General features: G+C 49.0%; 1 protein-coding gene across 2 annotated transcripts in view; it reads right to left on the bottom strand.

The window, feature by feature from the left end:
- Positions 1–2745: 2745 nt before the first annotated feature.
- LOC146783286 (carbonic anhydrase 15-like) overlaps positions 2746–16720 on the bottom strand; it is a 226445-nt gene continuing 212470 nt past the window's right edge. For both annotated transcript variants that reach the window (XM_085633835.1, XM_085633834.1), the window contains 2 exons: positions 4670–4836; positions 2746–3360 (listed from right to left, as the gene is read on the bottom strand). In XM_085633835.1, coding sequence (XP_085489961.1) covers positions 3151–3360; positions 4670–4836 — 377 coding nt within the window. In that variant the 3' untranslated portion in view covers positions 2746–3150. The remainder of the gene's footprint in view (positions 3361–4669; positions 4837–16720) is intronic.

The raw sequence follows: 16720 nt of genomic DNA, 5'->3' as shown, positions 1-16720 counted from the left end.
GAAGTTTAATCGGTGTAGTGTCATTTTTAAGAGGTGCTGCGTTGGATTGTGAGTTGAGTGTGATGCAAGCACGAGATGCCCTGAGGGAATGGAAGCCTGTTGGCCTGAGCCAAGCTACCACTAGGATATAGGTCCAACAGTGTATATATATATATATATATATATATATATACTTGAAGATGAAGGATCACAAGAAAACAACAGCCAGCCAGGGCAAAAATCTGGATCCCAAAGGATACAATGAGTCACAAAGAAATAAAATATCCAAGAAAGAAGTGACTCAAACAGATAGATTCACCAAAGAACAAAAATATATTTCCACTACAACGTTTCAGCTTCCGCCTTCCTCAGGTAGTACAAGATGGTTTGCTCTGTGGCTGCACAGATGACAGCTGAATTTTCAAAAAGCATCATGAGTGAAGATTCCATTTGGAATGTGGAATCAATGCAGTCCAGAGAGCTCTTGAGATATGCAGTAATCAGGTTGTGTTGTCAGTAATGTTCAGTCCATCTGGATGCAGTGATTTTAAACGGTACATCCAGAAGTTTTCCCTGGAGTCCAGTAGTTCTTCCTTTGAAACATGTTCCACGGGGAAAATCTTCAAATCTGATAGTGAATGATCCACAAGGTTAAAATGATTGGCTACAGGCTGGTCAATTTTCTTATTAATTATTGCAGATTTGTGGTTCCTGAATCGTGTACGGAGGTCATTCACTGTTTGGCCTACATATTGCTTTTTACAGCTTTGTCGTTGGCACTGAATCACATAAATAATGCATGTTGAGCGACATGTAAGATGCTGCCTTATTGCATAGGTCCTTCATAGAACTCCATTTGTAGTGGACTATCATCCATCAGCTCCTAACTACAGAAATATAATGCAAAAAACATTTCCCTTACTGTCCACTTGTGAAAAATTGCAAAAGGTTTTTCCAAAACCACCAGTCATTGCTTACCGCAGAGCTCCAAATTTACGATCTCTTATTGTGAGAGCTGAACTCAAGCAAGCTGTAACAAATGCAGGGGTTCATTGCTGTGACTCTAAAAGGTGCATCACGTGTGAATATCTTTTACAAACATCATCTGCAACTAGTTCTGTTACGAGAAGGACCTATGCAATAAGGCAGCATCTTACATGTCGCTCAACATGCATTATTTATGTGATTCAGTGCCAACGACAAAGCTGTAAAAAGCAATATGTAGGCCAAACAGTGAATGACCTCCGTACACGATTCAGGAACCACAAATCTGCAATAATTAATAAGAAAATTGACCAGCCTGTAGCCAATCATTTTAACCTTGTGGATCATTCACTATCAGATTTGAAGATTTTCCCCGTGGAACATGTTTCAAAGGAAGAACTACTGGACTCCAGGGAAAACTTCTGGATGTACCGTTTAAAATCACTGCATCCAGATGGACTGAACATTACTGACAACACAACCTGATTACTGCATATCTCAAGAGCTCTCTGGACTGCATTGATTCCACATTCCAAATGGAATCTTCACTCATGATGCTTTTTGAAAATTCAGCTGTCATCTGTGCAGCCACAGAGCAAACCATCTTGTACTACCTGAGGAAGGCGGAAGCTGAAACGTTGTAGTGGAAATATATTTTTGTTCTTTGGTGAATCTATCTGTTTGAGTCACTTCTTTCTTGGATATATATATATATATATATATATATATATATATATATATATATATATATATATATATATATATATATATACATATATATATATTCATAAGTATTACATTAAAACAATTAACAAAAATGATGAAATATTGAAGGGTTGCTACATCCCTCCAATTTTACAAGAGTGCATGCCAAACTCTGTCAAGAGCCATTTAAACAACAATGTAATTAGAGCCCAAATCCATCTGTTCCATTTACTCTCTCTGCAAAGTAAAGTTATGTTTAGGAATTTATTGAGCAGATAGGGCTTAATTACGATGCCGGTCGGAAGCAGGACCGCCCGATTAGAAGTCGGCGGTCCCGCTGCCCGCATTACAATGTGACTGCCTTCACACGCCCCAATAGAAAAGAAACACATTTAAAATATCTCTGCACTATGTAGCAGGTACCATGCATGCCAATAGCAGAGGGTCAGGGGTAAAGGGGCTGTGCTAGGGCGTCCCAAAGTCAGTTTCTGACTGCCTTTTCATTGCGGGTGAGCTGCCATGAAAGGGCAGGCCGAAAGGGACATTGTAATCCCTGCAGCAGTGCCTGAGCAGGCCCTCATTGTATGGATTACTGACCCTCTGTGTGCCCGTCTGAATTGTGGTAGAAGGTACCTCTGCTAGATGCCTCCACCTGCTGCATCGTAATGCGGCAGGCGGACCGCAGGGGCCGATGTCGGTGGGTCTGCCACCAACGAGTCATCGGTGTCGGACTCACCGACATCGTAATCAGGCCCATAAATCGAACCCATACATAGTAAGTCACACACTTCTTTCATGGGTCCCCTACTTAAGCTCTTTAGTACATGTGTTCTGTGGCAGCTTACAACCCTATTTGTCCCACATAAAGAACCCGTGAAGAGCGGAAAGTTTCAGAGAGATCAATTCTAGACATATGACTGGAGCTGCATGCCATGAAACCGGTTTCTTCGATGAAATGTGTCCGACAGAGGTACAGTAACTTTTCTAGTTGTAGTTCTCAATAATTGCCACTGGAGGCAGAGTGAGCTCACTTCTGTTAAAAAAAGGTAAAAGAAAGACGATATCCAATACCTCATGTAAGAAATACTAAAGATTTAATTGATTTTTGCAAAGTATTTTAAATAATGAATTTGTATGTATATATATATATATATAGAGAGAGAGAGAGAACATTTTTTCGACAAGGAAAAAGTGTTACATGTGCCTCATCAAATATTTTCATTAGCTTTATCACTTGCATAACAAGAATTTTCCTTTATAAACACTATCCCATGATTTCTGAAAATCGTTTCCCCTTCAAATAACAAACTACATTTCTTTGTCAATGTTAAACTATAATATTATACACATCATTTACATTCAATCATTCCCAGTGCATTACAGGCAGAATCACAGTATGGAAGTGCAGGTGAAGTCACAGTAAGACCCATTTGAAAATCAATCAAACAATTTTGGAGGGTGAGGTGAGTTTGGGAGGAGTCTTCAGGAATAGACCATGTGCTGGCCAGTCAGGAGCAGGACAAGCAGTGCAAGTACGCTGATGCTGGATGTTGTTCCCCGGTTAACTGTCGCATCTCTGGAGGCGAAGACTTTACGATTTTTCAGGGGTTGTGTTGGTCGAAAGTTGTTGGTCATCTTCTGTTTTGCTTCCCCAGTGGCGGTGAAGAGGGCGGTATCTACAAAGACGTTAAGCTGTATTGGCGGAAGGAGATAAACAAATCATTTGTTATGTAACACAAGGCGCAGACTTGGCCTGCAGAGCAATCTAGAGACTATTTACGATTCTTCGACCTCCAAAATGATCCTGTCCGACAAGGTAGTTTCTCTGCTCTAGCCCTCCAATCCCACTCATGCACTGTGACTTTATCATCTTAAATGTAATGGTATATCTTGTTAGGACAGCCCTCTGCGAAGCTATAACTTAGTTCAGCAAGCCTGGTATTTGCAAACTAGAGGAGATCTGCAAAGCATTGCACCATCACTCAGGCATCGACTCTGACACTGCACAGCAGCAGCACAGTAGTATACACTTCAGTTGAATCTTACAAAGTCCATCATTGCTTCTTACTGCCCAGTCGAACAAAACCTATTCACCATCCCAAACCTCATGAGGCAGATCTACTCTCTGACGCAGTGCTGCGCAGCTAGTCACCTTCTGTGCCACGCTGCTCCAGAGGAGACGGGCAGGAATGAACTGTATGTATCCAATGTGGTGCATTCTTGTCCTTTCCCCAGAACTGGTGCCATTTCGGCAGCCTTGCGCCAACTTAGGCACCCTTGCACCATGGTGCAAGGGTGCCTGTGTTGTAGGAATGATTGCTTTTGTGCAGGAAGGGCACCTTCCTGCACAAAAGCAATCCGGAGAGGTATTTTCCTCTTTCCAAGTGTGCTCCAGAATGCAGACAGATTCAAAATGAGGAGGAATGAAGACATTTCTCCTTGGTACGCCTCACCTTGAGAGGCGTATCTTTTTAGAGCATTCCCATTTTTACCAGGTTTGGTTAATATGGGAATGCGTCAATAACCATGTGATTTGCATGGGAACACCCATGGAAAACGTCCCTTGCGCAGAGTAAGGCAATGCAGCGGGTTGCCTTACTCCAAATTTATGAGACCACTCAAAACCACACAGAGTGGCTTTATGTGGCTTCATAAATCTAACTCGGAGCCCTGCTTCATGCATGTACCACTTTGCATGGTGCAAACGTGACGCAAGCTCTCATAAATATGCTCCATGAATGTCACTGGAGGCACACTCAATCCCTATCACTGGCTCCTCCTCTTCCCATAAACCTCACTAATTCGCCTTCATGGACCTCATGCTCTTCAAACCAGCATTACCCGGTCCTCACAGACTGGCCTCATTCACAGGAGTGTGCCCATCGGTGCCCGTATCCCTGGTCCTAACATTGCATTGAGGGTCTGCTCGATACTGGGTCCGCCCTCCACCTTGTTCCCGATTTGGTGTGTTGCAGTGGGGGGGATATGGGGTTCATCATACCTGTGCATGACTGATGCCAACCGGTTCCTCCAATACTGTCCAAATCACAGCCTCCGCGCAGTCAGGGGTCGTTAGAGAGCCTTTGTAGCGGTAATATCGCGAGAGTGTGTCTGCGCTCGGGAGCAGGCTATCCAGGCGAAATGTGGAAGCCAGCTCTACAAACTGCCCTGCGTTGGGAATTAAAAAACAGGATAAGACAGTGGGTCAAAAGAGGGTGGTAGAAAAGTGGAGAACAGAGTAGGTGGCATACAGAGGCCAGATGGAAATATATTGGCAAATTGAGAATGTGAGGACAAGTTTACAGGCTAAACAAGCACATGAGACCGCTCTCTGGCCCATTTGTTTTTTTCTGAGCCTTTTTCTATCTGTCTCAAGTCTTGAAAATCATAACTATCGATAGGTAAAGAGTCTGAAACAGAAGGTTAGTAATAAAGACAAGTCAGTTAAACCTCACACAATACATTTGTTAATCACACAGCTGCCTCCTAGGAGGAGTCCCAGCGCTAGCAGAAGGAACACCTACCGAAGCCCTGACAGAAAGGATAACAGGAGGAGTCCCAGCGCTAGCAGAAGAACACCCACCGAAGCCCTGACAGAAAGGATAACAGGAGGAGTCCCAGCGCTAGCAGAAGGAACACCCACCAAAGCCCTGACAAAAAGGATAACAGGAGGAGTCCCAGCGCTAGCAGAAGGAACACCTACCGAAGCCCTGACAGACAGGATAACAGGAGGAGTCCCAGCGCTAGCAGAAGGAACACCCACCGAAGCCCTGACAGAAAGGATAACAGGAGGAGTCCCAGAGCGAACACCCACCGAAGCCCTGACAGAAAGGATAACAGGAGGAGTCCCAGCGCTAGCAGAAGGAACACCCACCGAAGCCCTGACAGAAAGGATAACAGGAGGAGTCCCAGCGCTAGCAGAAGGAACACCCACCAAAGCCCTGACAAAAAGGATAACAGGAGGAGTCCCAGCGCTAGCAGAAGGAACACCCACCGAAGCCCTGACAGACAGGATAACAGGAGGAGTCCCAGCTCGAACACCCACCGAAGCCCTGACAGAAAGGATAACAGGAGGAGTCCCAGCGCTAGCAGAAGGAACACCCACCGAAGCCCTGACAGAAAGGATGCTGAATGATGCTCTTTCTAAAAACAGTTCCGATGGGCTGCTTCTCAGACCAAGCGGATGTGCGCTGCACAACTTAGGGGCATATCAGCAACAACCGGCGATAATTATCGCTAAGCGCACTTAGCGCTAGGATAATTATCGCCGGCTAGCGTGGATTTTTATCGCTGAGATAGCGTGCTATTAGCAACGCTTATCACAAAAGCGATAAAAATCCTAGCGCTAACTGCCAAACGTGAGATTATCGCTGGAAACCCAGCGATAATCCTACAAAGTTTGGCGATAGCTTGCTGATAGGGCCTCACATACTTAGCCATGATATCCACCTTCCATAGGAAATCATGGCTAAGTCAGTTTCAAAGCAGGCGTAAGAAAGTAGCGATAACAGGTTTTTTCGCTACTTTTCTTGTCGCTATGCTGCTTTGCGTGAGGTTTGATAATAGGAGAAATGTCGCTAAAATGTCGCTTAGCGACATTTCTCCCGTTATCCTGGGGAGAAAAGCCCACTTTGCATCTCATTAGAGATGCAAAGATGGGCGTTAGGAATTCAGGCGCTAAGGCAAGGTTTCACGTGATAGCGTGACCTTGCTAATATAGCGATAAAATTATCGCCGCTTTTCGGCTGAAAACAGCCGCACAAGCTGCGATAATTTAATATCGCCGCCTTGTAGACATGCCCCTTAGTTCCCAGAAAGGTGAACAATCTACCCTCCTCTTCGGGCCTTGCGAATGCGGGGGGATTATTGGATCTCAAGGATCTCTCCTGGACATAAGGTCTGAAGTGACGCCTAAGGGAGAGAGGTCCATTGCCGTTGTAGGCCCCGAAGGCAAGGTTGAGTGCCTTAAACTGGATTCTTTTATTCACCGGAAGCCAGTGATGCTGACGTGGGAGTCCATGGTGGGATCTTGAGAATTAGCCCGGCAGCAGCCTTCTGGGTGATTTGGAGACGCTGAATGAGAAAGGCTGGGAGCCCCAGATGCAAGCTGTTGGAGTTCTCCAACCTGGAGGTAATCAAAGCATAGACAATCGTCTTGCGAAAGTCCACAGGGATAAGATGCATCATCCTTCTCGGGGAACTAAGAGTGAAAAAGCAAGAAGCGGATAATGCCTTGATCTGAGGCTCGAAGGTAAGGTCGAAGTCGAATTTCACCTGTGGATTTCTTACCACAGGGCACGGAAGGGGGCAGGCTGATTTCCAACGGCCATCACAGGCTAGGTTCAGGGATGGACTTGACGTCAAAGAAAAGAATCTCAGTCTTATCTGAGTTAAGTTTTAGAAAGGTTCACTACAGATTTGAAACAAAGGGGCATATGTAAAATCCCCTATTGCCACAACAACGTCACTTTTTCCGACGTCATGGTGGCGATAGGGGCTTAGCCTTATTTACAAGGCAGCGTTAAGCCACTTACCATTGCTCAACGCTGCCTTGTATATAAGGCCCCCTTTCAAGCTATGGTTAACGTGAAAGGAGTGGGCTGTGGGTGTTGCGGTGGGCATTCCACCGCAACAACCATTGATTTTGACACTGCCCCCTTGTACAAATGCAGCGTACATAGGAGGCAGCACCAAATTTAAGACCAGGGAAAAACTGGTCTTTACTGGGCGAAACGAGGAGAAATGCATTATTTCTCCTTGTTTTTGCTTTTTTTATGTGTGCTGCCTTGTGCAGCACACTTGGAAAAGGCAAACTGCCATGGATTGTTTATGTACAGGAAGGCCCCCCTTCCTGTACATAAACAATCTGGAAACCAAATGGTTTTTTGTGACTTTGATGTGTGCTGCATGAAACAGCACACATAAAAGTGATAAAATGGCATTTTAGAATTATGTGCAGGAAGGGACACCTTCCTACACATAAAAAATCCTCCCCTGCGTGCAGACAACCTTGCACTATTGTGCAAGGGTAGCTGCGTTGGCGCTACACTGCTAAGTTTGCACCATATCCTTGTAAATATGGTGCAGCCTTGCATTTCTGAAGTGGTGGAGTGAGGCGTTAAGCCATGACGGCTAACGCCTCACTACGCCACTTCCTCGTACATATGCCTCAATGTTTGAAAGAGCCCAAGGTCATGGGCTCTATTTTTCTGGAAGGCCAGGAAGAGTTAAGTGTCATCCTCATAGGATACAACTTTCACCCCCCAAGCCTTGACTATTTTCAGCAGGGGCTCCAGATATATATTAGAGAGTGTGTGGCTGAGAGCGTAGCCCTGAGGCACTCGGCACACTAATGGTTTTGATGCAGAGGTGAAAGGTGGAAGAAAAGCAGCCTAGGAGCGCTCACTGATGATGGATTTAAGCCAGAGCAGGGCTTGATCTCTAATACCAATCTTTTCAAGTCGCTGATGCACCTACTCACACCTAATAAAACCTTTCATACACCCGCTCTAAAATACAGACTACCATTCTCGAAACCATAGACACACCAATACCAGTTAGTACATATCCACTCACTGATTCCTAGATCTACACACACATCTACTTACTCACCCGTACAGTCACTCATACATGCAGTCACTCATCAATACAGCCACTATTATATGCACTCATACACCTATACAGACACTCGCACACCGCCACTCACCCATAGAGTCACTCACACACCTAGTCAGTCACCGAAAGAGTTAATCACAATGCCATTTACTCACCTATACAGTTATACACACACCACCTCACTTATTCATATAGATACTAACACATACATACTTTCTTATACTATCACTGACATAAGCACACACTCATCCATACATCCACAATCACTCACTCTCACATACAGACACTTATATACTCCAACACTCAGACTATCGCGGCACCCTATCTAATGAGGACAAGAGGGATTGCACGCTGCATGAGGCACTTTTCTCTTAATCATTTTGTTGTATGGTACAGACACAATAGTCTTGTGTTATGGTATGTCTCTCCATAGGTTGGACGGACCTGTGAATATACATGCCACATCAAGGATAAGTATATCCAGAGGGCACCTTTTTTGGTTAAACATTTTTAATTGAAAAGTGTGATACTATACTAATAATTCCAGGGAGGGATTTATTACGAAGTTTTGCCCTGAAGAAAGCCGTGGACCCATAGGGCCATTCACTGGCTGAAACATGTTGGCATATTTCTAGGATTCAGCAAATGCCACAGAGACAGCCACCAGCGAAAAGGAGGGCACCGAGGGCCCATGGAAAGCCACAGTGCCATTGGAGGATGGTCCAATAGTCCTCTAGGTAGGATCTCATCAGAAGCTTTATGTGTGTGACCCATCCACACGAATATGTAGTCAAGCTGGGAGAATGACCCATGCACTGTAGAATAAAAGGTAAACCCTGTGTCATTGGGATGATATACCCACCACACATCCACCCCACCGCTTCTGTCATGGACCTCAAGCGGGGCACTCGTACATTGCCCACACGCCCCATCTCCCACAATCTGTCACGTCCCGGAAGCATAATGTTATTCCAATCACCCTCTATGACAGCCAAACCTCCCGGAAGGGACCCTCATTCACTCACAATACGATCCACAAAAGTTTGGCTGAGTGGTGAGGGGGCGTAGACACAACCTATGATGATGGATTCTCTCTGTAGTGTCCCAGACAGAAAGACAAATCTCCCTTGTGTATCCACCCAGGTCTTCAGGACCTGGAAGGGAACTCTGCGGTGTATAAGAATGGCCACACCCCATGAACCCCTTGCAAAGCCGGAGTGATAAGTCTGTGCAAACCTAAAGTGAGCTAAACATGAGACCTTAGACCCAATGAGGTGTGTCTTCTACAACAAAAGAATATATGCCTGTAGTCGTTTGGCCTGAAGGAGCACAGCCCCTCATTTCACCTTATCTAATACACCGCAAACATTCCATGTGACGATATGGATCTTCCCTGTAGGGGAAGTAGTATTTGCATCAGCCATCAGGGTGCAAGCTAATAGAAACCAAGCAATGTATGAGCAGGACACTTGTTAGAACTGGATAGCGCATATAAAAGTTAACCACAACTTTGTAACCATTACCATCCCAATACCTCAGGAACATTGAAGTATCTGGAGCAGAAGGAGATCAGAGCCAACCCTAATGGGGGCTGGCGGCCAGGCCCATCCAATGGATCCCTATTGTACCCCATCACCAAGTGGTTTCTCTGGAGGACCCCGGAGTGGCACAAACCTGAGATGCAGCCAGTGGGAGTATGTCATCTGTTAGACCTGTCAGCCCTTTGGGTGGTCCCTCCTCATCATTATTTATTTTGTCCCACTTTTGCCTCAAACCCTGTTTGAATTTTTCCTTTTTGGGAACCACCAGACTTTTTAGTGTTGCTGCAGATTCAGGGAGCCATTTTATCTACCCCTGAAACTTCTGTCTGAGGGCCTGGAGCACAAAATGGTGGCCACCTGTGACATCACCAGCATCCACTGGAACCTACCAGCACCTTCCAGAACATTCCAGGAGATTCCAGAACCCTGTGACCATTGGAGGCGGTTTAGAATGTTGGGAAGCTAAGACAGAGAGTTGGCAGTTGGAGCTGGCAGTTGGCACCTGACTGGTGAAGAGAGAGCAGCACAACAGTGAAGGAGGAAGGAGTGAAGCAGCAGGGGTGGAAACTTGTGCCTGGAGTGGGGTCCATAAACCCACCCTTGATACTAGTCCCTACTGATGGATCCCAGCCTATAGCCCTGTGTGGGAAGAAGACAGAAAAACTCATCCTAAGGACCTGAACAGCAGGAACAGGCCTTAGAAGCAGAAAGCAGCAAGATCCTGACCTGGAAACTGGTTTCCCTGGAGTCCGGCGTCGAGTAGCCTAAGACCTGGAGCCCGAGGTGGAGAAGCGGCGCTGACTGAAGAAGCAGACGTCGTACCCGGAGCCGCCTGAGGTCGTGAGAGGGCGCCGACGGAGGTCGTGAGGAATACCAGAGGTCGAGGAGGAAGTGAACCGAGGTCGAGCGAGCGGCGTCATCGGAGGAGTGAAGTCCGCCCTCCGGAGTCGTCGGAGACCGAGGTAGAGGTGAACCGGAGGTCGGGAGTGAGGATCGCACTCCGGAGTCGCCCGGAACCTGAGAGGAGGAGCACCGGAGGTCGGGGGTGAGGATCGCACCCCGGAGTCGCCGGAAGTCGACATCGAGGCCAGGCCGGCCGACGTCATCGGAGCCGAGAGCGCCATCGGACCGGAGCCGCCCGAAGTCGACACCGAGTAGAGACTGCCCGACGCCGTCGAATCGGAGGTCGAGATTGAACCGAGGCCGCCGACATCGGACCGAAACCGCCTACCGGCGTCGTCAAAGAACTGACATTGTGCCGAGGCCGCCGAGACCGAACCGGAACCGCCTCACGGCGTCGACACGACTCCAGCGGCGTCGGAACATCAGAAAAAGGGCAGTAAGTGGAGTAGAGGGCGCCTAAGGCCCTGTGGAGACCTGAGAGACTGCTCTAAGGGGCTAGGGAGGTGCTGAAACCAACCTGACTGTGCCTGGGGTGAACTGGGACTAACCTAGAGAGGTGGTGTGGAGAGAGAAAGCCAGGGCACTGGTATTCCCCCCTTTGATCTACCTCAGTTTAGGCCTCAGCCTTGTCTCAGCCAGGGAGTAGCCCCCCTCAAGCCTTCCACAACCCTACAAGCTGTGCCTGGGCCAAATCAGCCCTTAGGAATTGAAAAGTGATCTGATTACATGAGTGCTGCTGTATACTCTTAATTATTTATTGGGGGCACTGTATTTATTGTGTTAACCTATTTATTGCTTCACTATATTTATTGGTCTACAGGACTTGTTGGTGTACAATATTTATTGGTTCAGTATTTATTGCCTCAGAATATTTAATTGCCTGTATTACCTGCACTTATATTTATGTCCCTTGTATTTATGATCATCCCTATTTATTGAATCTCCAGACAGTATTTATTTGACCTGCACTATTTAAAATTTGTATATTGTGATTGACTTATTTATTTTTCCAATCAGCAACTAAGAGAAAAAGATAAAGAAGAATATTTTCATAATTTTTACGGTGTAGAGTCGTTTTTGGAACGGATGCACGCATGGTTATTGTATGGGTATATTGTATGCTTAGCACGGTGCCTGTTTCCTGACCACTCGAGCCAAGCTACCACAGTGTGTTCGGGGAGTCCACCACCACCCTGCGGAGTGGGAGTGGGCTGTTTCCAACATGAATTGGTGTTCAGTGGTGGGATAGAGCTGTGCCTACGTATACTCAACAATAACTGTGGGTAGTCCATAGGCCTACACCGGGAGTTTTCTCAAAGCGGCCTTCCTAATTGTGGGTTTTTGTTTTTTCCAAATTTACTCTGGTGGTGGGAGGAGGTATTATTAGAGGTACCCCCCTGCATAGTTACTGCACAAAAACCTGTCCTCTAACCTGAGTGGGCAAGATGGAGTTTGTACTAGAAAATCTAGAAACGTACACTGTGGCCCAACTCAGGGAGTTTTGCCAGCGGGAGGGGGTGTACTGCCCCCCAGGAGCAAAGAAGGGTGCACTCCAAACTAGCTTAAGGGCTTGGGGGGAGGCACGCCGAGAAAGCAAGGCTGAGGAGGAAGACAGGGATGGAGAGCCTGACCCCGAGGGGGCTGAGATGTACCAACCTGAGGTGGGGAACCTGTCAGCAGGGCCCAGAACCATTTCTAGGAAGGGCAGCAGTGCCTCTAGCGGTGGCTTGTCTGAAGTGGAGCTAACGGACCGGAGGGAGAAAAGACAGCTCACATGGGACTTAGCAAGGCAGGAGAAGGAGAAGGAGGAGCAGAGGATGGCCCATGAATTGCGACTGAAAGAAATAGATCTTCAGATCTTGAGAATCGGGGCACAACCTGTTCCTAATGGTGGCAGCCAAACCCAAGAGATCACCAGGGAATCCAAACCTTACCTGCCAAAGGACATAGTGGCTAGCTATGGAGTGGGCGACGATATCGCCAAGTGGCTAGCGGCCTATGAGGTCTCACTGAGGGCCCATGGGGTTCCGGAGAAGTACTGGGGAGGGGGATTGTATAAGTACATGCCTCCAGCTGGTAGGGATGCTTTATTGGCCATCGAGGAGGATGAGCAGACCCACTACCCCACCATGAAACTGGCGCTCATCAGAAAGTTTGGACTAACACCTGAAAAGTACAGACAGAAGTTCAGGGGTAGTCACAAGCTGGGCACGCAGAATTGGGTGGACTTCCTGGACTATGCGAAGAAGGCAATGGAAGGTTGGATTCAGGGCAGTGAAGTGAGGAACTACGAGGAGTTGTTTGACCTAGTACTGAAGGAACACCTGCTCGAGAAATGTTTCCCTGAACTGCGGCAACACCTGGTGGATAGCAAGCTGACCAGTCCCCGGAAGCTTGCTGAGGAGGCGGACATTTGGGCTAGTACCCGGGTGTCCACAAGGGGGACTGGAGGGGATACTCAAAAGGCCGGACAGGGCGCCCCCCAGAAGAAAGAGGGAGGGGAAAAGAAAAAGGAGTTCTCCAAAGGCCCCCAAAATAACTTCCAAGGGAAGGGAACAGGATTCACCTCTAAGGCTAACCCACCCAGAAACCCTAATCCTGGCCAGAGTCAGCAGCCAAGGGTTGTCCATTGCTACGAGTGCGGTGGCGTTGGACACTATAAAGGAGATCCGAAGTGCCAGAAACGACCACCCCCTCCCACTGGAGGAAAGACCCCCGGAGTAGCTAGTGCAGTGCTCGGGGAGGAGATGCCCTTAACTAAGGGAAGGGAGTGGGCGGGTGTCACTTTAGTGTCCCTGGGAGAACGGGAGATGGTTCCTAAGATCCAGGTGCCCGCAAATACCGCAAAGTATGGGCAGTGGATCACCATCAACGGCCAAAGAGGGGAGGCTCTGAGAGACACAGGAGCCAGTATGACTATGGTGCGTAGTCAACTGGTGTCTCCAGAGCAGGTAATTCCCGATGTACTCCACCCAGCCGCGATGGCTGACGGCAGAACAGGTCACTATCCCGTGGCCGAGGTTCCCTTTGAATGGGGGGGGGTTGCAGGTTCACTTCGAGTTGCCGTAAGCCCTGCCGTGCCAGTCGATTGTCTGCTGGGGAATGACATGGAGCACAACGCTTGGAAGGAGGTGGAATACCGGACTCACACCGAGATGCTGGGTACACCTGACTGGGCCTGTGTTAGCACAAGGTCCGCGACTACCCGAAGAGGGAGTTCATTTCGGCTGGAGCCTGGAACAAAGGCCCAGCCAGCTGCCAGTCAAGGGAAGAACCGAGGACAGGAGGAGCCTGCCTCGGCGTCTCCACCCCGTAGGACGGATAGGCCACCGGAGGTGGTGGACCAGGAGTCTGCGGAGGGGGACGTTACCAACCTGGAGGACCTACCCATCCCGGCCGAGTGGCACGTGGAGGGAGGCCCGTCCAGGGAGGAGTTCTGCCAGGGCCAGAGGGAGTGCCCTACCCTTGAGGGGCTGAGGCGACAGGCCGAAGCCCAGGCAGCAGGGAACGTTGAAGGGAACTACAGTGTTTACTGGGAGGATGGCCTCCTCTACAGTGAACCCAAGGCACCCCTACATGGATCGTCACGAGCCTTGGTAGTTCCTCAACGTTATCGAGCCTTCCTTCTGGAGTTGGCTCACGAGATACCATTGGCAGGACACCTGGGGCAAGACAAGACCTTCGCCCGTCTTGTCCCACACTTTTATTGGCCTCAGATGAAAGTGTCGTCCGATACCTACTGCCGGACATGTGTGTCTTGCCAAGCCAGTGGGAAAACAGGGGTGAAGCTGAAAGCTCCCCTGGAACCACTTCCTGTCGTTAGCACCCCCTTTGAAAGGGTGGGCATCGACATTGTGGGTCCGTTAGATCCGCCAACATCAGCTGGTCACAGGTTTATCCTGGTCCTGGTGGATCATGCCACACGGTACCCAGAGGCAATACCTCTGAGGACCATAACAGCACCTGTTGTGGCTAGGGCCCTGATGGGAATCTTTACCCGAGTGGGTTTTCCCAAGGAAGTTGTGTCCGACAGGGGGACCAACTTCATGTCAGCGTATATGCGGGCAATGTGGAAGGAGTGTGGAGTGACGTACCGGTTCACCACTCCTTACCACCCCCAGACCAATGGTCTGGTGGAGAGGTTTAACAAAACCTTGAAGGGCATGATCAGAAGTCTGCCTGAAAGCCTGCGGAGGAAATGGGACGTCCTCCTACCCTGTTTACTTTTTTCCTACAGGGAAGTGCCACAGAAGGGAGTGGGCTTCAGCCCCTTCGAGCTTCTGTATGGGCACCCTGTACGTGGACCTCTCAACCTGGTGAGAGACGGATGGGAAAGAACTCCCAGAAAGCTTCCCCAGGATGTGGTGAGCTACATGCTGGCCTTCCGGAGCCAAATGGCTAAGTTGTGGAAGCAAGCTTCTGACAACTTGGAAGCCAGCCAAGCAGTGATGAAGGCGTGGTATGACCACAATGCTCACCCGGTGGAGTTGGAGCCTGGCCAGAAGGTGTGGGTGATCGAACCAGGAGAGCTTAGTGCCCTCCAGGATCGCTGGTCAGGACCCTTTGAGGTGTTGGAGAAGAAGGGTAAGGCTACCTACTTGGTGGACCTGAAGACCCCTCGTCAGCCCCTAAGGGTGCTGCATGCCAACCGCCTCAAACCCCACCACGAGAGGCCCGAAGTCATCTTGATGATGGTGACTGACGGAGGAGAGGACGTGGAAAGCGAGCCACTCCCTGATCTGTTTGCGTCTCAAGAGAAGGATGGGTCGGTGGAGGGAGTGATTCTCTCCCCATCTCTAACTCCTGAACAGCAGGAGGACTGTCGCCAGGTCCTGGGGCAGTACTCTTCGTTGTTCTCCCTTGTCCCGGGTAGGACTCACCTGTGCGTCCATGACGTGGACACAGGAGACAGCCCACCTGTGAAGTCCAAGATCTACCGGATGTCAGACAAGGTGAAGGCCAGCATTCATAGTGAAGTCACTAAGATGCTGGAGCTAGGAGTGATTGAACCTTCTAGCAGCCCCTGGTCTAGTCCGGTGGTGTTAGTACCGAAAGCTGCACCACCGGGTGCCCAACCAGAACTGAGGTTCTGTGTGGACTACCGGGGACTGAATTCAGTGACAAAAACTGATGCTCATCCGATCCCTAGGGCGGATGAATTGATTGACCGGCTGGGAGCTGCCCAATATCTAAGTACCTTTGACCTTACTTCAGGGTACTGGCAGATCTCGTTGACTGATGGAGCAAGGGAAAGGTCAGCCTTCTCCACGCCCAATGGCCACTACCAGTTCTGTGTAATGCCCTTTGGGCTCAAGAACGCACCTGCCACGTTTCAGCGCCTGGTAAACCAGATCCTCACCGGAATGGAGAGTTTCTCTGCTGCTTATCTGGATGACATAGCCGTCTTCAGTAACAGCTGGGAGGATCACTTGCGTCACCTGCAAGCTGTTCTCCAGGCCCTGAGACAAGCTGGATTGACGATCAAGGCCAGCAAGTGCCAGATCGGGCAGGGGTCGGTAGTGTACCTTGGACACTTGGTGGGTAGGGGAGCGGTGCAACCCCTCCAGGCGAAGATCGAGGCCATCATGGCCTGGGAACCCCCCAAGACACAGACTGAGGTCCGAGCATTTTTGGGCCTCACGGGATACTACCGCCGCTTCGTGAAGGGGTACGGTACCATCGTAACCCCCCTCACGGAGCTCACGTCCAAGAAGCAACCTCGACGGGTAGTCTGGACGGAGGCCTGTCAGCAGGCCTTTGTGAGATTGAAGAGAGCCATGTGCGAGGCCCCGGTCTTAAGGGCCCCGGACTTTTCCAAGGAGTTCATTGTCCAGACAGATGCATCAGAACATGGCATTGGGGCAGTGTTATCGCAACTCAACGAAGAGGGTCTGGATCAACCCGTGGTCTTCCTATCCCGGAGACTACTTCCCAGGGAACAGAAGTGGAGTGCAATAGAGCGTGAAGCCTTTGCAGTGGTATGGGCTCTGAAG

The sequence above is a fragment of the Triturus cristatus genome, chromosome 11 (genome assembly GCF_964204655.1).
Source record: "Triturus cristatus chromosome 11, aTriCri1.1, whole genome shotgun sequence".
NCBI classification, from domain to species: domain Eukaryota; kingdom Metazoa; phylum Chordata; class Amphibia; order Caudata; family Salamandridae; genus Triturus; species Triturus cristatus.
The sequence above is the reverse complement of the archived record's forward strand: the minus strand, read 5'-3'. Positions and strand labels throughout refer to the sequence as shown.